The sequence below is a fragment of the Condylura cristata genome, unplaced genomic scaffold, assembly GCF_000260355.1.
Source record: "Condylura cristata isolate star-nosed mole 26May11 unplaced genomic scaffold, ConCri1.0 scaffold00001, whole genome shotgun sequence".
Taxonomy (NCBI): Eukaryota; Metazoa; Chordata; class Mammalia; order Eulipotyphla; family Talpidae; genus Condylura; species Condylura cristata.
The window spans coordinates 88891922-88915743 of record NW_004567102.1 but is presented as its reverse complement, the minus strand read 5'-3'; the positions used below and the strand labels follow the sequence as shown (position 1 = coordinate 88915743).

The 23822-nt window shown below is 43.5% G+C and overlaps 1 protein-coding gene across 3 annotated transcripts in view; it reads right to left on the bottom strand.

The window, feature by feature from the left end:
- The window catches only part of QKI (QKI, KH domain containing, RNA binding), a 95952-nt gene that overhangs the window by 29560 nt on the left and 42570 nt on the right, over window positions 1-23822 (bottom strand). For all 3 annotated transcript variants that reach the window (XM_012721604.1, XM_012721611.1, XM_012721608.1), the window contains exon 3: window positions 768-911. In XM_012721604.1, the coding sequence (XP_012577058.1) occupies window positions 768-911 (144 nt within the window). The remainder of the gene's footprint in view (window positions 1-767; window positions 912-23822) is intronic.

Sequence of the window (23822 nt, the reverse complement as noted above, 5' to 3'; positions counted from 1 at the left end):
TTTCTACTTTGCTTTCAATACCTCACAGTTATTTTCAAAAAGAGGGAAGATTACGTAGCTTAATAGTACACAGCTTTTAGATTGTATTAATAACCTGCTGCTTATATTCTTTTTAAGAACTCTTCTAGAGGGTTTACTTTGTCAGTGAAGTGGAAAGTTCTTATGATTTCTAAGTTATTTGTAGAACAGACTGTCTGAGGAGTAAGGAGCCCCAGATGAGACACTCTAACGTAAATGTCAGTAACTGTTAAGACTGCTATCCCACCGGGTTTGCTCCCCTCAATACTTCACTCAGAAAAATAAACAGGCTTTTCCCACTTAAGGATTGGAACAATATCTCTTATATAACTGGGAAATGAGGTATAAATTGTTTTTATAGTTTGTGGCCAAATAAAATTGCTAACGAACAGTAACCTACATTTTATTAACAAATACTTTTTAAAGATTTATTTATTTATGCCTACAAGAACTGGGGCACAGGCCAGAGATGTGGAAGGGGAGAGGATTCACCAGAGACAAGAGTGGGGAGCAGAACAGGCAGACTCACTTAAATACAATGCTGAGGGGAGCAGCAGGCAGGTCAGGAGAGATCCGCCATGTCAAGTGGGTCAGCTCCCTGGCCGGGAATCGAACCTGTGCTACAGGTGGCTGCAGATAGTTTCATAGTGCTGCGCTTTAACTCACTGGGCAATAACAAATATTATAATAATGTAAATAAATCTGAAGAAAGACAGCGACTACATCTCAAGACGGAAATGATTACTTACTGCAGGCACGAGTAATTTCTTCACTTCCTCAACAGCTCTCTTCAGCTTGATCTCGGCTCTGTTCTGAGCATCTTCCACAGTGATCAGGACATGTAAATCTTCATTGAGATGCTCCCAATTGGGCTTTCCTCTATTCTGTTCTTCCTAAATAAAAAAAAATTCAAAAAAAAAATTGGTAACGCACTTACAAATTTTTCTTTGCAAAGAAAAAACACATTTTTGATAATTTGAACCTATTGCCAATCGTCAGCAGTTTACATTATTTTGTTATGATGAGATTAAAGATCTTTTGAATTGTTTTCCTGACAAAAGGCCCAAGTGTAAGGCAACTGGGTCCTAAGATAGTTTCAACAAGTGTCTGCCAAGTGCCTGCCATGAACCAAGCAGAGAGCGAGACGCCAGGATGGAAGGTGAGCGAGGCAGTCACAATTCCCACACAGCTCTTAAGAGCCACCCCTAGGCTATCATAAAAAGCATGTTGTTATTCCTGTGCCTTATTTATAAGCAAATAGAAGGCCATTCTGGTTAATTCAAAGAAACTGCTTGTGAAGGTCACATAACAACTTGCAAATTTAGGAGCTGAATCAAAGTTGTTTTTTTTTTTTTAAAGTTTATTTAGTTACCCACACAAGAACTGGGGGGCTGGGGTACAGGCCAGAGGTGTATGTTAGGGGTTGAAAAGATTCACCAGAGAAAGTAGGTAACAGAACAGGCAGACTAAGTGAAATACACTGCTGAGGGGAGCAGCGGGCAAGACAAGAGAGGTCTGCTGAGCCCTGTAGGTCACCACCCCGCCCCAGCCAGGGATCGAACTGGTGCTGCAGTGGCTGTGAACAGCTTCATGGCCCTGACACTTAACCCCTTGAGCCAACAGGGAAGCCCTGAATCGAAGTTTTCATTCTCAAATACAGTGACTTATTTCATTCAACTACTTTTTTTTTTATTATTATCAATGGCTGAATTTAAGATTAAGAAAAGTATTTGGCAAAAAGATACTAATGTATAAGAGAAATGTCATTTGTCTTTAGAAGTGTTTCAAGGGCCCTCCCTGGTGGCACAACGGGTTAAATCACAGCACCGCAAGCTAGCCTCAGCTGCTTCACAGAGATTTTGACCCCCAACCAGGGAGTGACCCCCAGGGCGCAAGAGACCTTTCCTGTCTCCCCGCTGCCCCTTCAGCACCATATTTCAGTAGATCTGCCTGTTCAGCTCTCCATTCTGTCTCTGGTGAATCCTCTTCCCCCCCCACCATGCTTCTGGCCTGAACCCCAGTTCTATATGCACAGATAAATCTTTTTAAAAGTATATAAACGTGTTTCAAGTAACACTGTGGAACCTGTTCATTAAAGTAACAAGGAATGGTCTCCCTGGTGGCGCAGCGGGTTAAAGCACAGCACTGAGAATCTAAAGCCGCTTCCGCATGAATTCAATCCCCGCCTGCCCCGGAGGAGATCCACAGGACTCCGCAGACCTCTCCTGGCCCGCCCTCTGCTCCCCTCAGCAGTGTACTTCGTAGATCTGCCTGTTCTGCTCCCCACTCTGTCCCTGGTGAATTCTCTCACCCTCCGCATCTCTGGTCTGTACCCCAGTTTTGTATGAATAAAAAATCTTTTAAAAAAAAATAACAAGGAATGTATGTAGAACAGTTTTCACCATATTTAAAATAAAAAGCGTAAGCTCTCTTGAACTGCACCAGCTGATAAGTTAAACAGAGAATTTTAAAGCAGTTTCTTGCTTTAAGTTTTAGAGATAGTATGTGAGTAAATTAGCAATTTGTAATAGTAAATTATAAATATTTTTGACTATTGGAGAATAAGAATATGCATCTGTGGCTGCACGACTGGTCGCAAGCGCACCTGGCGAGGTGAGGCGCCACATTTAAAGACAAAACAGCTGCCGCAGCCACACTCTGGTCTTCAGGGTCACTAGTTGCTGATTTGTGAGATTCCAATAGAAAAAAACTGACAGAATGGATACAACTATTACAATAAAACAGCTATCTACAACTCACAAGTCCGCCAAAGTCACGCACTAAGCCACGAGGAGAGAGGTCGTAGCAGTCGACTACATGCTTGCGTCTTTCTTCCCGCCAACACCATGTAGGCATGAAGACGCACCCAAGCACTGGGAGGGGAATCAGAATTCAGGCAAAGCAGGCCTTTTTAGGAGGGGACATTTAACTTGTTCCCAAAGAGCAGGCCACCACAGCGAGATCACAGAGGGACTACGGGGCAGCTGAAGTTTCAAGGGAAAGAAATAGTCAATGTTTCTCAGACACCACGCAAACTCGTAGCTCAGAATACTTGACTTTTCAACAGCAGGACCTTATTTGATGGTGTCTTATCTTTGCAATGCTAGGTTTCAGCATCTACAAGAAAAAGCAATCCACAACTTCAATACAAGTCCACTTCCAAAGCAGAAGTGGCCATCCCCAATCTGCTGCCAGAATCAGAACTCCAGTGGGGCCTGACACCCATGAATAAATGACAACAAAAGCAATTCAAGTTGCTGTGCTGCTACACATGCTGATTAAGCTTCCTGCATTTAATCTTTAAAAATTACTTATCTTTCCACCACAAAAAAATTGCCAAAGTGTCACTGAGTCAGGAATGGAAAAACCTGGGGTTTCAGTTTGCCAAAGGACAGCAAACACACACACACACACACACACACACACACATGTGTGTGTGTTGTGTGTGCATGTGTGTACTGTGGCCAGGGAAGTCATTTAATTTTTTATGTCAAAAAATGACATTTCCTCACCAAAACTCGCAGCTTCATCCACATCTTTGTAACCAATCTCCTAGGTTGCACACATTACTGAAAGTGCAGCTAAATCTATTGCAGTACGGAGCGCAGCTCTGGACAGCATGTCACGAACAAGACCCCTTCCTGCATGAAAGAGCCTGGGCAGAGTGAGCAAGTGCTCACCCCTAAACCCAGGCAACACGGCCATGAACTCTGGTGAGCCCAGGATCACCTCACCTCTCTACCGCCAAGTTTTCTGCCTGCAGGAGATGTGACAGGCTGACTGCTTGAGGTGACACTAAGCTCAGTCCCCAGGCCAAAGCAGCTGGAGCTGGGGGGGGTGTGGAACGGCACTCGGCACTCGAAAGATGAGCAGAGATCACACAAAGCCCACGGACATCCGGAGGAAGACCGATCACGCATGCTTTGGAGGGAATGCCAGAGGGGAGAAACAGCCACCCACGGGACCCGAGGTAAAGTACCAAGCTGGCAGGGAGCCAGGCAAGAGACTGCCCAGACGGCAGCAACCCTAGAGCCCCAGCCGCTGTGGGAAGCATCAGCCCTAGTCCGATCCGGCTCAGCACCGCTGCCTCACTTGAAATCATGACAGGAAGGCTGAGCTGTTTCCAGCTCATTTAAGTGCATCTCAGAACAAGATCAGGAAGACTACAGGAAAACAAAACAGTCACTGAACAAGGCAACATCTACACTACCTGCACCTCACTCGAAACTGGTAAGGGTGCCAAGAGAACAGGGTCAGTCCACCGAAGCTAACCTGACACATGCTTACAGAGAGACTAACACATGGGGAGCCAGGGACATGTACAGTTTCTTTAGAAAGACTGAAGGAAAAAGCCAAATTCCTAAATGATTTGATCAAAAAAAGTGTGTGGGGATGACAAAAGCCAGAGGACTGGAAAGGGGGCTGCTGCCTGCATGCTGGAACTCGCTGCAGAATGTGACACGGGGCTTGACTGAGGGATACAGTTTTGAGGTGGGTAACACCTTGGAGAAAATATATTTTTAATTCAACAACTGACGTGTCCGTTACAAAATAAAGTCACACCAGTCTTAACATTTACTTCAGAATGGTCTGTGTACAGGTTTAAAACCGGTTGAAAAGACGAGAATGAAAGAAGCCTGAATTTAATGTAAGCATGCATTTTCAGTCCTTCCTGAAAGAGTTTAAAATGGACAAGCCTTGAGGAAGACAAAGACAGGAAAGAAGTCAGAAAGCAGCTGGCTAAGTCGCCAGGAACGTAGACAGCCCAGGCTGCAGCCTCCCCAGAAGGGCCCAGGAGACCAGCAGCTGAGGCAGTGGGCACAGGTGGGGCGTCCTCTACTGCAGGCAACTGTCACCAGAAAACAGCGGGGGCCCCACTTTGCCCCGGCCCCAGGAGCCAGGTCCAGCACTCCCTAATTCACTGGAGAAGTCCAGAGCCTTGTCCCAGAGAGCGCCTCTCCTGGGCCAGGGCACTGGGGGAATGCTCCGCACTGAGGCCCAGGTGCCAGCCTCCTCCGGCCCCCACCAGAGCAGGCTCGGCCAGCTGACACCCCATGGCCAGAGGGTCAGAGCAGCCAGGCAAACACAAACAATCCTTGAGAAGAAGAACTCAAAACTCATCAGAAAACTAAGGAAGCTTCTGCTAGAGAAGAAAGCTATTCAAGAATGCGAAACACAGGAGGACCTCTCAGACCAAACTGTGATGACAGAGATGAGAAGTTGAGCTGGGTGGAAGTTAAAAATGGGGGCACGCGCCCTCCCAGTAGCACGACAACAGAGAAGGGAGATGGCAGAGGTGGCGGGAGCATGAGAGGGCTAATCCAACAGGCTCAGCGCCTGAAGGACAGACGTCTGCCTCCCCCCAAAAAGAAAAAGAAGCAGGAAAAAAATCACCAACACACACGTTTAAAATGAAACCACATAAGCTCTCACCACAACGAAAGCACCAGGTGAAAACAAATCAGCTGGCAGCAAGGCGGGCCCAGGCCCACAGCAGAGAGCAGCAGCCGGCAGCCCGCAGGGTGGGGGCCCCGGGCGGCCTGCGATGTGCACTCACGGGCTCCAGTGCTCGGCCTTTAGCCTACCGGTCTACCACACTGGGCTGGAAAAGACGCTAGGTCATTCTGCCCAGAGCCACACTCGTCCGTCCGCCGGAACTGAGGTGAGTCAATGGCTCCGAGAGTGCGCTTTCAGGCCGGGAGTGACTACAAATGTGGCTCTGTTTCACCTGTTCCTTTAACAGATAAGCGCTACAGAAAAGTCAAGACACTACCCCAATTACCTGCATGAGCAATCTCCTCTCCAATTTTTCACTTAATTTGGAACAGAGGTGGAAACGAAGAGAGAAACTGTGTCGAGGGTGCTTGTGTTTCTCCTGTGCACCGCCACTTCTTCGGCAACACAGAAGAACATGGGGTTCTTTTTTTGCAACGACATATTGCCAAATTTAAATTTCCAGCACAGTCACCCTGCCAGTTTCTAGATCTCCCAATTCAACTGCCAACTTGGCGCGTGTATGTCGGCTGAAAGCATGACCAACTCAACATCCCCACATGAGGATTCAATTATCTCCCTTCTACAAACGTGGCCACAATTATGGCTCAGCTACTCTTGACCTGAATGGGTTTTCTGGATCAATGTGGATTTGTAAAACTTGAGGACAAGAACCAATGTGCGTGTGAAAACCCTCTGCAGCAAGCAGTGGGAGCTACGATGGGCCAGAGGCTCCACACCTCCCCTGGGATGCATGGACTCCGGCTGGCCTTTCTGGCTGCCATCTCGCTGCCCGCGACACACAAGGAACTCTATGCTGGGAATAAATCCCTCAAACATGACCCTGGTTCCCAACACTTCATGCCGACTTGCCAACTATGCCCGGGATGCCTCGCACTCCCCTTCCTAATACCCCTCTTACGATGCCTGCCTCACTAACTTTCCTATGTGTGCAATGACTTTACACCAATCTTCCCCAGACACTTACTGACCCAAACAAGGAAGCTTCGCTTATTGATGGCACCATTCAAATCAGCTGCACCCCACCACCCGCAGCCTTCCCCTCGCCCTCCCACCTGCCATCTCTGCACTTCTGCCTGACTCTACCGAGCTTCCAGTGTCGTGTATTCTGGTTTGCGGGCCTGCTTCTTTCTGACCTCCTATTTATTTTTTTTAAGATTTGTTTATGCATACAAGAACTGGGGTGTAGGCCAGACTGGGGGGGGGGACATGGCATGAGGACTCCCCAGAGGCAGAGTGAGGAGCAGAAGAGGCAGATCCACTGCTGAGGGGTAGTGGGGAGAGAGGAGAGGTCTGCTACGCCGTGAGGGTCACTCAGGCCACAGTGGCTGCAGACAGCCTGACAGTGCCAAGCCTCAACCCCTGCGCCCCCAGGAGGCCTTGTGATCACCTATTTATGTTGGCAGCTACATCTGGAAATTTTTACCCCTAGCTCTTATTCTTAGTTTCTGACATCTCTTAATGGGTAATGTTCCCAGATTCTCCGTGACATACTACGTCTGACATTTATATCCCACCAAAAAGTTTTCCTTCACCTCCAAACAAGACTTTAAAACTGCAATACTGAAGTTCTATTTTAACAATAACATGGTAAGACACTTACGTTTTTGAGTGATAACGTGTAAAAATATGTTCAAAGTACAAAACTGCTGGCTCTGGGAGGCTGATGTGACCAGAAAACTTTCAAGGAAACTACAGCTTGATTCCTATAAGTAAAGTTCAGCAGAGGTAACACATGCGATAATGCCACCACCTCTGGTCAGAGAGCAGACACACACAACTACCTGGACGCTTGCTACGGTGCAGTCTTGAGAAGGACAGCACAGAGAAGTAAACAGTTCAACAGCTCAGTCTCTCAGAAAGAAAGTAATAGCAATGATGCTTTCTTTCAGTAAACTCTTCCTGCTCGCCAGCCACCACGCCACGCCTCCCTCCTCACAGCCATGCGAACGCCTTGCTCCATCAGTGTGGCTCGCATGTCCTGGGCAGGGGGTGCACACGGCTTGCCCGAGGCATACAGACACCATGTGAGCTGTCCTTTGCCAGGGACTGTCCCGAGCAGAACCACCAGGGTGCTCACTGACCCCCAGTACAAGACATCAACCTACACACTAATCCTCACATCAAATAAATTGCCCTAACATGGAAAATCAGTAAAAAAGCCAAAAGCATAACACAAATCTTACAGCTTTAGATATTTTTCTTTACCATTTTACCTTTGAACATATTTTATGTGCAAATTTAACCATATTGTGTCCTTAAGAGTAGTAGGGGCTCAGATATAAATCAAGAGAATGAGACTGGGGCCTCGAGGCATGGTGGTGCCAGGGGTTAAATCTGCACCATGAAGATGTCCACAGCCACTGCAGCACGAGTTGAGTTCACTCCCTGGCCAGGGAGTGACCCACAGGGCATGGCAGACCTTTTCCATCTCCCTGGTGCTCCGTCAGCAGTGGATTTCAGCAGACCCACCCACCTGCTCTGTTCCCCACTCTGTCTCTGGTGAACCTGCTCACCCTCCTCACCCACACTTCTGAACTACACCCACACTCCTACATGCATAAATAAAATGAAGCTTAAAGAAATGTGGGACTAGTCGGGGTGTGTGTGCGTGCGTGTGTGCGTCCTGCCGCCCACTTTCAAGTCAGGTATTCTTTCTCCATGAATGAATTCCTGGATGAGTCACATGAATAACAGTACCAACAACTGTCAGAGAAGTATCTGGTAAAACACATCTGTATACCTACAAAAAAGTTTTTCTTCCTAGATGAGAGAACTGCCTATTAAATCTCAAAAACGAAAAATGATAAACCTACAAACACAAAATTCCTCCAGCCATTAATATTTCCAGTAAGTGAGGCTCTTAAAACTAAGATATGGTATTAATATACAATGCATATACCCAAAATTATTACTAAATTTGGGTAATTAAAACCAATGCTCTGAACGACATTTTAACCATCACTTTTCAATAAAGTATCAGCCATTTCATTGAAGTTGATGCCTACAATGCTGTAAGAATATTAAGAAAAATATTCTGAACATAAGAAACTAGTTTTGTTTCTGATTGGTTTTTGATTAAAAAACAAACAAACAAACAAAAAAAAAACACCCAATGAATCACTGCCCGGTGAAGTTTAAAATTATGCTCTAATTACAGCATCTGTCTGAACAACAAATGCCAGAGCATGAAGCATCAGAACACACTGATTGCCCCCCCACCCCCTGCGGCTGCATTCTTTTAATTATACATTTGTGGTGGGTCGGGCAAATGAGCACAACACTTCTCTCCCCACTGTGTTCTTAATGTGCAAGTTCACATGCCAAAACCCTCTAGGAAAGGAATTCAAGTGTTACATTTTAAGCAAACTAAGACTGCAAAGGGACTTACTGTGAATGTTATCACCTTAAGCCAAATGATACAGCTTAGACACATAATCATTTCCAATTGTACATGCAATCTGAAACTGAAGACATGTTTAAGACACAAGAAAAAGTAGACAACATAAGTTCATTGTTCACTGCCTCTTGTTAGAAAACTGACCTCAAAAAGTCAAACTTGAGTACAATCAAAATATTTGATGATTAAATCAAGTTATTTCCTAGTATTACATGAAGTTCAATAATTATGCTGAAATGAAATCACCAACTACGAAAATCTTTCTTAGCAGAATTCAACAAATGCTTATTAAAATTAAACTCAATAAAGCATTTGCTAAATTCAAAAGCGCCTATATTGTTTTATGACAAATATTTTCCAAGTTAACAAAAGGGCTATTCCCAACACCTCTCTTTGACAAGATACATCTACCTCCCACAAACACAATACTAAACGACTGCTAGGTATGTCCACCTTTCAATTTTCACAAACTAATTCCACTAGTTTTTGTTCATAACTGCCAAAATTAAACCTGTGCAGTTATCCCCAGTTTCAGTCAAATAATACTGCTTTACCCCAAAGTCAGATTTCTAGGACTTAACTAATTTGGTTTCATCTAGTCCTTTGTTTCTCTATAGTCTGTATGTAAGTGACATCACCCGGTATTTTTATTCCCTTCTGAGTGATTTATAAACTTGTAAGTTGCTCCAGTAAGCACAGAAGTGCTTATATCCCTTCACATTACTGTTTACAATCTTGGGATGGGTACCTAGGTGTGTAATTTCTGGGTCATACAGCAGCCCAATTTTTAATGTTTCAAGAGATCTCCATATATTTTCCACAGGTACTGGACCAGTCTACATGTCTGTCCCTGCCCCCCCCCCAACCCCCTAAGAGAGTGCAGGGGTCTCTTTTCCTCCACACTGAAGTCGGCAGTACTTGTTGTCTGGCCTTTTTGGAATGGTCATACCCACTGGTGTAAGATGGCGCCTCACCGTGCTTCTGGGCCGCATGACCCAGATAGCATGTGGGCCATGGTGTGTTGGCTTTGGAGAAGTGTCTATTAAGCGCTCCTGCCCATTTATCTATTGGGTTATCTGTTTTTGTTCTGTTGAGTTGTATGAGTTCTTAGTAGACCTTGGAAATCAGCCTCCTGTCAGATGTATGATTTGCAAATATGTTCTCCTATTCAGTAGGGTGTCTTTTTGTTTTAGAGACGATAGTTTCCTTTGCTGTGTGAAAGCTTTTTAGTTTGATGTAGTCCCGTTTGTTTACATTCTCTGTGTCTCTTGCTGTCAGATGAATCTGTAAAGTCATATGGATTGTAGTTGTTAATGTCCGGTTCAATCAAATGCTGCTGTGGATATTTACAGTATTCATATCTCCCAAGTATTAATTCACAAGTATTAATTCCAAGTATTAATTCAAGTAATCTTAAATCCATTACTGATAAAAAGCATCAAAAACACATCGCCCACCCCTGCATGTGGAGAAGCAATACTGTCAACTGAACTGCAAGATATTTGGTAAGGAAAAAAGCAACACAATTTATCATTTATTTTCATAGGCGCATATTAAGTCTTCCTATTTACTGATATGTAAAATGTTAAGTTTACTCTAAGCCCTAAAACACCATTGGCTCATAGCAGAGTAGCGAATCACAATGCTTTCCCTGCGCAGCTGCTACTGAGCTGGCTGCCTAAGTAGGTGGCTTTCCAGCAAAGAGATGTCCTACACTCCACTGCAAGGCTCCTTCTCTGTGGTCATATTGACATAACTGACTATTAGGGAAATGCCTGATGTTCCTCAACTATGAAGGCCATAAAGAAAAAATATACACTATGTAAATAAAATACATTGGAATTAATAAACATGTCTACCCCTAAATTATCTGTAGTGTCACATTTTGGGGGGGAGAATAGTAAGTTTCAACCTTGAAAAGTTGTAGAGTCAATACTAGAATGGTGAAAAGTTAATCAAGTTCATGATTACTAACCTCCGTATGCCATCACGTAAAACATATGTAAGATTATTTGGCATACTTAAATAATCTAACACTATTTGATTTTAACATAATAACATATATACACACTTAGAGCTGTTGTCAAGACATGAAGCATACATGCATGCATGTGTGTATATGTGTGTGTCAGTACCCACAAGAACCCTGAGATTATCACAGGGATGGATCGGAACCAGTTGTGTGTGGTACAGACACCGTGGAATACTACTCAGCTATAAAAAAGATACATTTCTCATTTGTGTCATCATGGAACTGGAGGGGATCATGCTAAGCCAAAGAAGTGAGGTGGAGAAAAACAAACAACAGATGGCGTCAGTTCTATGTGAAAGGCAAGGGGCCAAATAATAACAAGACCATTAATAAAACTTAGGAATCTGACTACAGAACTGAGGCTGAAAGGGACAGTCGGGGCAGGAAGCCAGATGGAAGGATGGAATGACCATCCACCATTCTGGCTCTAAGACAGAAGGGCCATCAAGAAGCCCCCAAGGGCCAAAAATCAAAGCCAAGGACTACAGCAAGACAAAACCCATAGGGGCCTTGGGTTAGAGCCCAATAAAGGACAGAGCCAAGACAGGCCACTGTTTGTGGATTCTTCCCCACACACGCGATTGCCACGGGCCTTGGGCTCCAGGAACCACGGGGTTCATTGCACAAATTGGGAAACAAGCAAGCCCACTGTGGCCAAATGTGGTCGCCAACGGTCACCACAAGTGCTGGACAGCACTGGCCAGTAGTGACAGTCACTAACAGACCCCCAGAAGCACTGTTAGAAACACCAAGTGTTAACAGCTCTTTGTGAGTTGTTACTTTATGCCAACAAGCAGCTCTCTGAAACACCGGCAGCTGCTGGTGCACCTCTCAGGCCACGCTGGAAGAGGCCCATCTCTGACAGAGGTCTTTGGCTTCTCGTCCCTCCTTGGAGGTTGGCTACTATGTGCTTCTTTTCTTCTTTCACCTTTTGGTCCTCCTTCTTTCTTCAGAGGCCAGGAAGAAGAGCCTTCTCTTCCTCCCTCTTCCTTCAGAGGCTGGAACCATCTGTCTTCTCAGCTCCCTCTGACCCTGACTTACATCCTCTTTCCAGGGGTGTCCCATGGGTCTGACTGGACCACTTTTCAAGCCTGTGGCTGACTGGGTCATTTAGCACCAATCAGCTCCTAACTTGCATCTGATTGGCTCATTCCAGGAGGTACATACACTGTTACATAAAAGGGATCTGAGCAGCAATGGCCACCACTGACTTGTGGTATGGACTGGCAGAGGGAAGAGAACACCTTGCTGCTTCTAGCTCCTCCCACTGAGGCAGCTGAGTTTTGATGCAAAAGGCCAGGGGTGGGTGGGGTGTGGGTAGGGGGCAATGAAAGAAAAAATTGAAGAGGCAAAAACACACAAAAAAAGAAAGAAAAGAGCTCTGCAGACAGTAGAGGTGGTTACTGTGGATATCTAAGCTTCTTGGCTAACAATACAGATGATACAGTGCGTGTGATGGTAACCAAAAACACATCCGTGGTTTGTCCAAATAATTAATGTACAATATTGTGGGCAGAGTTCCTGCCCAATAATTCCAAACACTAACGTATACTTGACAAATCCATACTTCTTGGTGGAAAAGAAAAAAACAAGGCCTGTTTCACCTCACTGGACGGAGATGCCTCCACAGTTCTCTAGGAGTGCGCTGCTCCTCTACCCCCGTCTTCTAGCACCCAAACCTGAGGTACTTCCAAGATGTTTCTTCTAATCTTTCATTAAAATCCAACAAATGTAACTAAAACACGGTTTTCTCTTATAACCCTTTCATGTAAGTGAACTGCGAACAGAGCCACAGAGATGCACCCTACACTCTCTAATTAGGAGACTATTGTTCAGTGGCACTGTTAGCAAGACATGAGTACCGCATGCCCAGACTGCCAGAAGGCAAGAACGTGTGCACACAGGACAATTTGGGCAGCATCTGCACACCTCAGCTGTCACTGGGTCTCACAGTGCTTGGCAGGTGAACGACCTTCAGCAGGCTCGCCACATCACCCCTCCTCACTCCGCTGGCGTTTAAAGGTAGAAACAGCTGCACGCTTGCTTTCCTTCATGACTGACAGTGGTGCATCCATCATTTATGATTTCTCTGAACACTTATTAAAAAGTTCTCAAACTACTCTTTACTGAAATCTGGCATGGTACACCTAGGAGTTTTTACCACTACAAATCCTTCCTTCCTCACTTTTATACACACACAGACACACACACACACACACACATTTTATACATTAGCTAATGTTATATTAATGCTCCAGTTAAACAGTTTGATTATTTTGCACACCTTAGTTATCCCAGATACAACTGTGTCAGCCAGAAAGTGTAATCTCTTGACAGAAAAAAAAAAATCTAAGTTCAGAGAATGTTTTGTTTTGTTTATTAGAAAATACCTCAAATTCCTTCTCCTGTTATCAACTGACATCTAGCTAACTATAATCATAAAGCTTTATTGTTTGCCACATGTCTTGACAACAACTTTGAAATGTGTCATGAGTGACCTAGGGAACCCATTCTTTCTTTTAATTTATTCATACAGACCAGAGATATGTGGGTGTCATGGAGACAGAGTGAGGAACAGGACAGACAGCTCTATTGAAATCCACTGCTGGGGGAGCAACAGGGAGACAGGAGAGTTCTGCTGTGTGCGTGAGTCAGGCCCCCCGCTGGGGATCACACTGGTTCTGTAGTGGTTGTGGACAGCTTTATGGTGCTGCGTCTTAACCACTTGGGACACAGGGAGGGCCCCTAGGAAATGTTTTCAGTGGTCAAGGACAATGGTTGTCCACTAGTGATTAAGCCCTGTCTTGCCTAAAGTAACAAGATGTGCTTGGAGAGCACCCAAGTCCACTCATAAAATACCTTGTTCCGCTTCCTCTTCATTTTAAATAAAAAACAAATATACAGACATTATTCGTCATGTAACGAAATCTGAATGCAATGGAAAATATTTTGAGACATGAAAAATCATTATGTTTAATAAATCGTTATCATGTTAACCATTATTGTGGTTAACTGTGAGAATAAAGTTCAATGTAAGTAGTAATTATTATCAACTGGATAAACATCTTTAAAATTACAACCGGTACACACCACACTCTAGTGAGAATGGCACATCTTAGTTCAAAAAGACACCTGCACCTCCATGTTTACTGCTGCTTTATTCACAATTGGAAAAACATGGAAACAGCCCAAATGCCCAAAAGTAGATGACTGGATTAAAAAGATGGGGTCCATATGCACAATGGAATATGACTCAGCAACCAAAAAAAGAAACACAGGCCTTTTGCAGCAACATGGATGGAGCTGGAAAAGATCATGCTTAATGAGATAAGCCAGAAAGAGAAAGAAAAATACTGGGTGGTTTCACTCATAGCAGGAGTATAACGGACCAGGCGAGAAAATAATGATAATGACGAACAGCCATATACCAGAGACATTTTACGGGGGTGGAGTGGGGAATGGGATCAAGAACAGTGGGGGGAGGGAAACACACTGGACTATGGTGATGGCACACGGATGCTTTGGTGATGGGAAGCCCCCAAGGGGATTACAACTGAGATGAAAAAATGCACAAAATGATGTAAAAACAAACTATTACCTTATTTTAATAAATTACAATAGGTACAAATGTATCTATCAACTGTAAGGTAACTAAAACTATATTATAGAGGCCTTTCCTGGTGGTCTAAGTGTTAAGTCTCAGTGCTATCATCCATATGGCCTGAGTTCGATCCCCAGCCAGGGAGTGACCCACAGGCTGCAGCAGACCTCTCCTGTCTCCCCTCAGCAGTGTGCTTCAGTCCATCTGCCTGTCCCTGCTGCCCACTCTGTCTCTGGTGAATCCTCTCACCCCTCCCGAAACTGTGGCCTGCACCCCAGCTCTTGTACTTATGAATTAAAATAAACCTAATTACTTTAAATAGTTCATGTCATGAACCCTATTTTACAGATGAGGAAATTAAGACAAAGTCACCTCAACCACTAAGTCAAAACCCACAATCTGAATGCAAGTCCAACCCCTTCTCTCAAAGCCACTCTCTATTAAGCCACACTGCAAGCAACATCTCTGAACCCAATCTTTCCTCAGGTTCTTGTGAACTCTGACATTACCCTTGAGGCTCCATTTTTGTTAACCTACAAAGAGCTCTTCATTCTGAACTTCTCTAGTAGCCTCATCATCTGATTCTTACCCATGACATTTTTATAAGGCAACTATGTCTATATACCTTATCTTTTCATCTCCGCTATGGGCTACTTCAGGTTAGGATCCCTACCTAATACTTCTGAGAATAGTCTTCATGGTCAGATGTTAATTTGGGGAAATGAAAAGAATCTGCTGGAAACTAATGAAAATACATGCTCAGTGAATACCAACCCTACATCTACTTCAGCTCTTTAATTTTTTACCTCAGAGGAAAGCATGTATCAATAGAGCCTCCCGGTGAACAGAAAGCCCAATAACTATTTTCATGTTACTCTAAAAAAGAATGGGTAATACACACTGACTAAACAAATCCAGGCAGCCATTATAAAAGCAAGCCTGGCCCTTCCTAGTGGCACAGTGGGTCAAAGCACAGCACTGCAAGCTGGCATCAGCTGCATCCCCATCCCATCCCCTGCTCCTGCCACGGAAGTATCACACAAAAAAGACACCCTAACCTTCAGAATCTACAGCTCAGATATTATAATTGTTTACATGTAGAATTGTTACCTTAATGTTAACATCTAAGTTTATATCCCTGGCTCACCAATGAAACATAATATCCTTTAAAGATATTCTTCCAATAAACAATACTGATATCCTTAAACTCTTCAAATATTTTAACATTTTAAAAATAAATCCCAGAATAACCTAGACTACTTCAGAAGTCTATGGCTCCCACCTCCCCGCTCGCGGATTAAACCAGCCACTGGCCACAGAATATGGAAGACCATGGAAAATATTCTTTCCAAGTAAAACATAATTTCCAGCCTCGTTTGTCTGAGTTTCTTCTAATTAAAACCTAGGTGCTCCTAGGGTTCTGTAGATGTCATTAAGGACAGTAAGTGCGTGCCAGCTGACTTGAAATCACTCAGAAGGGAGGCTGTACTGGGTGGGCCTGAATTATTCAGACAGGAGTCTTTAAACAAGAAGACCTTCTCTAGCTCAAGATTCTGTAACCCCCGCTCGCCCGCCTACAGCCCACATGCTGGGGCCTTGGCATGGCAGCACAGCCATGTGTACCAAGTCCTAATAGTGAATCCACAGGCTTCTCCTGCTGTCTTCCCCCAGGAACCCTGACTTCCATACTTGCCATTCTCTTCTCACCTTCATAAAATCATACAACAAAATCTAAAGTATCCCAGTAAGTCACAGAATCAAGGAATATAGCCAGTTGTATGAGTACAAAAGTAAATCTTACAGTGTTTCAGAATTATCCTAACATTTGGGCTAAATAAAGAAAAATCTAATCCAGAATGTCAAATAATGCAGACGAAATCCACAGTTAAGAAAGAAGTACTCACTGTGGTATGTAAAGTTTTTCTATTAAATATACTGGATTGATCCTTATTCAATAACCACAACGGAAAGTGGTTTTTCTAAAAATGCCATCAAAACATTAAAGACAGACTGAAACTAGAACTAAGCCACAGATTTTACCTGATACAAGTAATTTAAAATATCCCCCACTTCATCCCAAGGAGACAATCATATTACTGCGTTGCCAGGAGCAGAGAGAGAGTAAAGCAAGCACAGCTCCAGGAGAGAGCGCTGTGCTCACGGGCTCACTCCATACGAGCACCCTGTGCCCCCGAGACAGACGTTAGTGACACAGATACTTACCTTATTTCTTACCTAAACACCCCCAAACACAAACACATCTCATTTGTCACTCTTCAATCACAAGTGACAATCTTAGCGGCTTTACTATATAAACGAAATTTCATCACAATGAGGGCAGAGTGGAGATGACGACAAGTGAAAGACTCTGGACACTGACCATCAACTGCTGGGCCAACAGCAGTTGTGTTTTTAAAAGACAACAGCCCCCACCCCCACCCCCCGGCCACAGGGCGCAGTGGGTGAAAGCCACTGCGATGCTGTCCGCTGCCACTTCGGCTAGATTCTGGTGCCTGGCCAGGGAGTGATCCACATGGCGCAGCAGACCTGTCTGCCCGCTGCTCCCCTCAGCAGTGTGCTTCGTCAGTCGCCTGTTCTGCTCCCCAGTCTGTCTCTGGTGAAGCCTCTCACTGGCACTGCACCTCTGGCCTGCACCCCTGTATGCATATATAAATCTTTTTAGAAGACAGTAATTAATTATCTATTTCCCCCCACATAGTTGTTTATTTAAAGTGCTTTTTCATACCTTACTAAGTTAGACATAAAGTCTCCCGGCACTGCGCCTCACAGGTGGACAGACCAGATCTCCATGGGATGGGGTTTCCCGCTGAAGTTGTTCTGTATGCACAACATGACCGCCATTTTGGAGACCAAACAGAAACGCACTCAGAGCAGTAATGAAAAATGGCGTCCTTTTTGGCCATCAGTTTCAAGACTGGGTATAGGTCGAATCAACTGCATTTGATGCAATTTAGTCATCTGTATGACCCATAATATGCCACTGCAAAGAGAGACCCGAATTTCCACCTTTCCATATATGGACAATTGCATGATATACAATTATTATTTTAAACAAAACTTACATAGCATCCTCAAATCCATCTTCCAGAACACATGTGCAAGAGTTTAAGGAACTGACAATGGTGTTTGCATAGGAAAAATCTTTTTTAAAAAGTACACCTATAATGCCAAAACTGCACCCCAAGGCAGCTGTACCAATAGACCATGCAGCCACGGCCTGGCCATTCACGTTTCTGCACATCCAAGACCAAGCAGCACAGTGAGCTGGCCGTTAACATCATTAATGGCTTTGTGAACTGTAATGTTAAGTAAAACCACCAGTTTTACCAAAGGCTTATTGATACAAACAAGTTCATATGGCCGTTTTGGTCACAAACACATCTGCAAAATTCAGACCATCTGTAGTCACTCCCTCTCCAACCCAATTACTCCAGCTTGGGGCCAGCGGGGAGGCAAAGCCCATCCTGCACGGGGTGGGGGGGTGGGGGCCTCTTGGGTAGGACACCCCTCCACACACTGCCTGCACTTGCTCCAGCTGTGATGTGCAGACATGTCAGTGAACCCAATGTGCCCTCAACTCTGGGATGTCAGAGGAGACCACAGTCCCTGGAGAAAGCCCACAAAGCCATGGGGACAACATGCCAAGGCCACAGAAAGCTCTCCAGCAGAGAATTCACTGTTTCTTTATCATCAATAATAGAACAAGTCACATTGAATTAGACTACTTATTACAGGACATGCTGTAGCTTTTTAATTTTGTTTTTAAGTTTAGTTATACATACAAGAACAGGGGTAGAGGCCTGAGGTGTAGGGAGTGAGAGGCTTCACCAGAGACGGAGTGGGGAGCAGGAAGATGCACTGAAACACTGCTGAGAGGGGAGCAGCAGGGAGACAGGAGAGGTCTGCTGTGTCCTGTGGGCCACTCCCTGGCTGAGGATTGAACTTGAGCTGCAGCGGCTGCAGAGAGCTTCAAAGTGCTGCACTTTAATCGCCAGGAAGGCCCCGGCATGCTGTAGCTTTGGTCACTCGCTGGGCATCAAAGGTGCCACTCTCCACGCCGGCTGCCATCCTGCACGTGTCAAGATGGCAGGGCACCCTCCCGGCTTCACGCTGTCTCGGTTTCCCGCTGTGAGCTGTCCCTTCGCACACCGTGTCCAGTTTTCTGCCAGATCTACTGTCTTAAATATGTCAGCCAGAAACACCGTGTGTGGCGTGTCCTTTAATGTTTCATGTTGCCTTTTGCACAGCAAGATTTCCCCCTATTGAATAGTTAAACGCCCATTTCCCTTTATGAGTCCTTTGGTCAGTACAGTTTCCTTATTTTGAAATCATAGGTGTATTTTCTTCCCAATGATGAAATTTTTATTCCACACGCCTAAGTGTTTAATTCGTCTGGAACTTCGCTTTGAACACGCAGAATCATGACATCCTAACATCATTTACTGAACAGTCACTTCTCATTTACCACTCCTCTGTACCTTCTATTCTTTACACAAAATAGGTATCACACTAAAATAGCTTGCAGTCTAATCCCACTGCTGTACTCAAACAATCAGAATTAACTGCACTCAAGGTACTCTTCCACTTGAATTTTCTGTTAGAATTGGTTCAACTGCCAATGGAGAGTTTAACCAGCTTCAATCAACTAGTTTTATACAATATAAGTGTTACTATCTCGTAAGAAAAAATAATTTTATTATTAATTTTTATTAATAATGAATTTTTATTATTAATGATTTCAAAACAAATAATGTCTGTAAAATGCAGGTTTTCAAATTTATAGCTTTCAAGTTGTCCACTGCATTTTCCATAATTTAAAAACTGGGCGTGAGGTTTAAGTCTCAGAACTATCAAGCCACCTGCAGCCACTGAAGCAGGAGTTCGAACTCCACCCAGGGAGTGACCCCCAGGGGGCAGCAGACCCCTCCTGTCTCCTGAGTCCCCACTGCTACTTCAGTAGTGGGTTTCTGTAGATCCGTCTGTTCTGCCTCTCTCTGGTGAATTCTCTCACCACTCCCAATCCCTCTGACCTACACCCCAGCTTTTGTATGCATAATAAAAAAAATAGTAAATCTTAACCAAAAATCTACCTCCAGTATTTCCAATCTGGTCCTCATTCCCTCTCTTAAAATTTATGTATAGATGTCACCTAATCCAAGTTACTTACTCAGAAATACTTAACAGTCTTTGAAATCTAATGTTCCTCACAGATGCTGGGGGGAAGCAGCTGCAGGAACACACAACTGACCTGCCTAAACACTACTGGGAGATGCAGTTCACGAGCGCCCCACTGAATTTCCCACTGGGTGCACCAGAGTGACGGGCTTTGTGTGTAGCCTCAGAGAAACAAAGACACTTCTGGGGTCAGTCACACAGGCAGCTAGCAGGTCGAGAATTTCCCATCTTCACAGCACTCACTGCCCCTGGCAGGAACCAGGCTGACTGAAGCCTGCTCAGTGCGGCCGCCAGCCTTCCTGCCAGCCTTCCTCCCCACCACGTAGCTGCTGGGCCAGGCCCGGCCAGGCATCACAGGGAGCTGGGGTACGCACACCTGGCATCCGCTGCCACCACCGCCTGTGCTATGGATAGGAAGCTGACCTGGTCAGAGAGCAGGCTTTTCTGTCCACATCCTTCCAACTGTGGTTCCAACACTATGGTGGCGACTTCATTTGTTAAATTACAAAGGGGATAAAAATCCCAGATCCTTTCTGTCTTGACAACAGTGTGTGTAAAAGTTTGGGAAAGTCTGAGCAAAAAAAAAAAAAAAAAACAGGGAAGAAATGTACCACTCTTAAAAATGCTTCATCGTTAACATTTCTGGTGCAAGAAAAAAAAAAAAAACACCCATGAAAAACAGGACTTAGTTAAAAAGTGTGCTGTAGAAGTTAGTGAACTTTGTTTTCTTTTTAACAAATATTTCAGGATATAGTAAGTTACAGAACTGAGTAAATCTACCCATAATCACTCTACAATTCTGTGACAACAGCAAGCTTTCTGGTGACTTTATCTTGTTTCTTTTTGTCCCCGAGTGGTACATAAAGTGGTGTCACAACTAGAGACATCAAGTTCAGTTCTATAGCTCTTTCTTCTTACTCAGTTTTATACAAGTTCATCTACTTGGTAAATATTTTTAAAATCTTTTATCTTCATCAACTCAGTACATTTTCTGTTAATTAAATATTACTCTTTGCTTTACTTCTTTCCTTTGCATTGCTTTGGTCTCCCTTCAGTGTTCTTTCTATATACTTAAAACACCTTCTTTATGGCCAACCCTCAATTTTTAATTTCCAGCTTATGTCTAGTTCAATTCCACTGTGAATCAAAGAACACACTATGAGTATGTTTCACTTCTGAGCTTTGCTGAAACTTTTCAACTGGTAGAAAACAGTCAATTTGGCAAAAAAAAATTCCACATGCCTTGAAAGAACGAATCAAGCCATCACTGGGTACAACATTCTTTTGGTGGTATTAATTAAGTAAAGCCTGCTAGTTCTGTTGTCCAGATACTTCAAGTTATTACTAGAGTTCTTCCTGTTTCCTTAACCAGCCATTAGAGTTATTTTATAAAATAGAACTGTGGACTTGTGTTTTTCTCTTTTTAGTTCTGTTAACTTTTAACATATATTTTCAAGCAATGCTACTTGGTATATATGCTGATTATCATAATCTCTTCTTGTTGGCATGAACTTTTATATGTAACTCAGAATGGTTCCAAGAGTCTGAAAATACAATATACTACTACTTCCTTTCCCATCTCTCTTCTCTTTTATTTTTTTCCTTGTCTCACTGCACTTAGGAGAATGACCACCAGTGAAACCTGGAACAGAAGTGATGACGGTAAAGGTCTCAGGCTTGGACATTACCTCAGAAGAAACACATTAATTCTTTCACTGCTGGGTGCTGACTAGGTGTTTTCACTGTCTGTATTATATTGAGGAAGTTTCCATCCATTTTTAAGTTTGCCTCGTGGTTTTATAATAAAGTTGTATTATACACAAAGTTCAACTTTGTGCAATACACTTTAATAATTTAATGTAATAATCACACTTTACCTTGATCCTATGTATGTAAGTTACACTGCTTAATTCCCAGATGTTACACCAACCACTTAAATACCAACATAGATGCCACTTGGTATTGCTATCATACCCATTTTATATATTATTGTATTCCATTCACCACTATTTTCTTAAGAATTTCTACATGTATGAGAAATAATGATCTTTATTTTCTTTTTCTGGTGGCATCAAGATAATGCTGGTATTACCAGCTTTTGGTAATAAAATAAAAGCATCCTCTTCTCATGTCTTTTCTGAAAAGCTTTTCCTAGGGTTCATATGATTTCTTAATGTTGATAATAGTATGACTATGGTAGACTTTACATGTTCACATTGGGGTAATTATTCATAACAAATTCACATATTTAGTCAAGATAAGGATATTCAACTTTTCTGTTACTTCTTGATTATCCTATGGATTTGCAAAGACTTCATCTGCGTTGTCAAAATTACTAGCATAAAGTTGCTCATAATATCCCCTTAAAGTCTTTGAATGCTTGCAGAAGTCTGTAATGATGTGTCCCATTTTCCTCCAAGTATTAGTGGCTCGTGGCTTCTCTCTCTCTTGTTCTGGATCAGTACATCTTCGTTGCATTTGCTGTTTCAAAAGACACGTTTTTTGGTTTCACTGTTTTCCTCTAATTGCCCATCTCCTATTTCAGAAATTTCTCCTTATTTTATTATTTTCATCTTTCTGTTTAAGTTTGCTGTACAGTTTTGTTTTAAATTGTAGATGGAAAATCAGAAAGCAGATTTGCTTTTTATGTAACTACTTATAAATTCCTTGAAAACACTACACTTAATCTTACAAGTTTATGTTGTATTTTATCAGTTTATAATTATTTTCTAATTTCAACTGTGACCTCCTCTGAGCAACAGGATATATAAAACTATGTTGTTCAGTTTCCTCATATTTGGGGTATAATTTCAAGTTAGCCAGAGTTCATATTCTGCATAATTTTGATCATTTCCACCAAATGTCATATTTTATCCATATGAATATACTATGTACTAAAAAGTAAAATGAATTCTCCAGTTTTGAGATATAAACTTCTATAAACATCAGTAAGGTCAAAAGGACTGAAAATGACGTTCAGATCTTTTAAGTATTTGATGATTATTGGTGTGGTTCTATTAACTGTTGAAAGAGTTGCATTAAATCACAATCTAACAACCTGAATTGAAACAGTTGTTTATTTCCACCTTTTTTTTTTTTTTAAAGATTTATTTATGAACACAGAACGGGTACAGGTCAAAGGTTGCAGGGGTGGTGAGAGGATTCACCAGAGACAGAGTGGGGAGCAGAACAAGCAGATCGACAAAGTGCACTGCTGAGGGGAGCAGCGGGCAGGTCAGGAGAGGTCTGCTGGCCATGTGGGTCACCTCCGGGGCAGGCGGGGATCCAACTCATGCAAAAGTGGCTTTAGCTTCTTAGGGCTGTGCTTTAACTCACTGCGCCACCAGGGATGGGCCTGAATACTGTTTTTTTATTCGTGTAATAATTCTACTCTAACCCTTAAGGCCTATATAAGATAACTATAAAAGCATGTATAGTGTTTTTAGATTTTCCTTAAGTAATGCATTTATACCAACACTAAGAATGCCTCCTACCCTTCTCACTGTAGTGACTGCAGTGGGTTCTGTGTTTGGGATCCTGTCTCGCTAGCCACTACAGGTTTAGGCATTCTTAGCGCTGCTGACCTGCTCTCCTAGTTTTCTTTCCTGAAGATTTTCAGAACTCTTATTTTCTCACTCAGTATACTATCCAGCTCTTGTCAGTTACATTAGGGGACACTCATTCCAAGGGCAAAAGACAAAGCCGAGGTAAGACACATGGTAGAGCCCCACGTGGCCAGGATTGTGACAGGACCTATGTCACAGAGAAATGGGAGCATGTGTGTGTCCCAGTAAACTAGCGGCACTGGCTGGGAAAGCGTGACAGTGGAAGAGCAGGGCCCACACTGGCAGCTTACTATGAGGTATTTAAAACCATTTTTTTTTTAAGATTTCTTTTATTTGGGCCCTTCCTGGTGGCGCAGCGGGTTAAAGCACAGCACTAAGAAGCTAAAGCCACTTCCGCATGAGTTCGATCCCATCCTGACCCGGAGGTGACCACATGGCATGTCAGATTCCCTCCTGACCCGCCCACTGCTCCCCTAGCAGTGTACTTCGTTGATC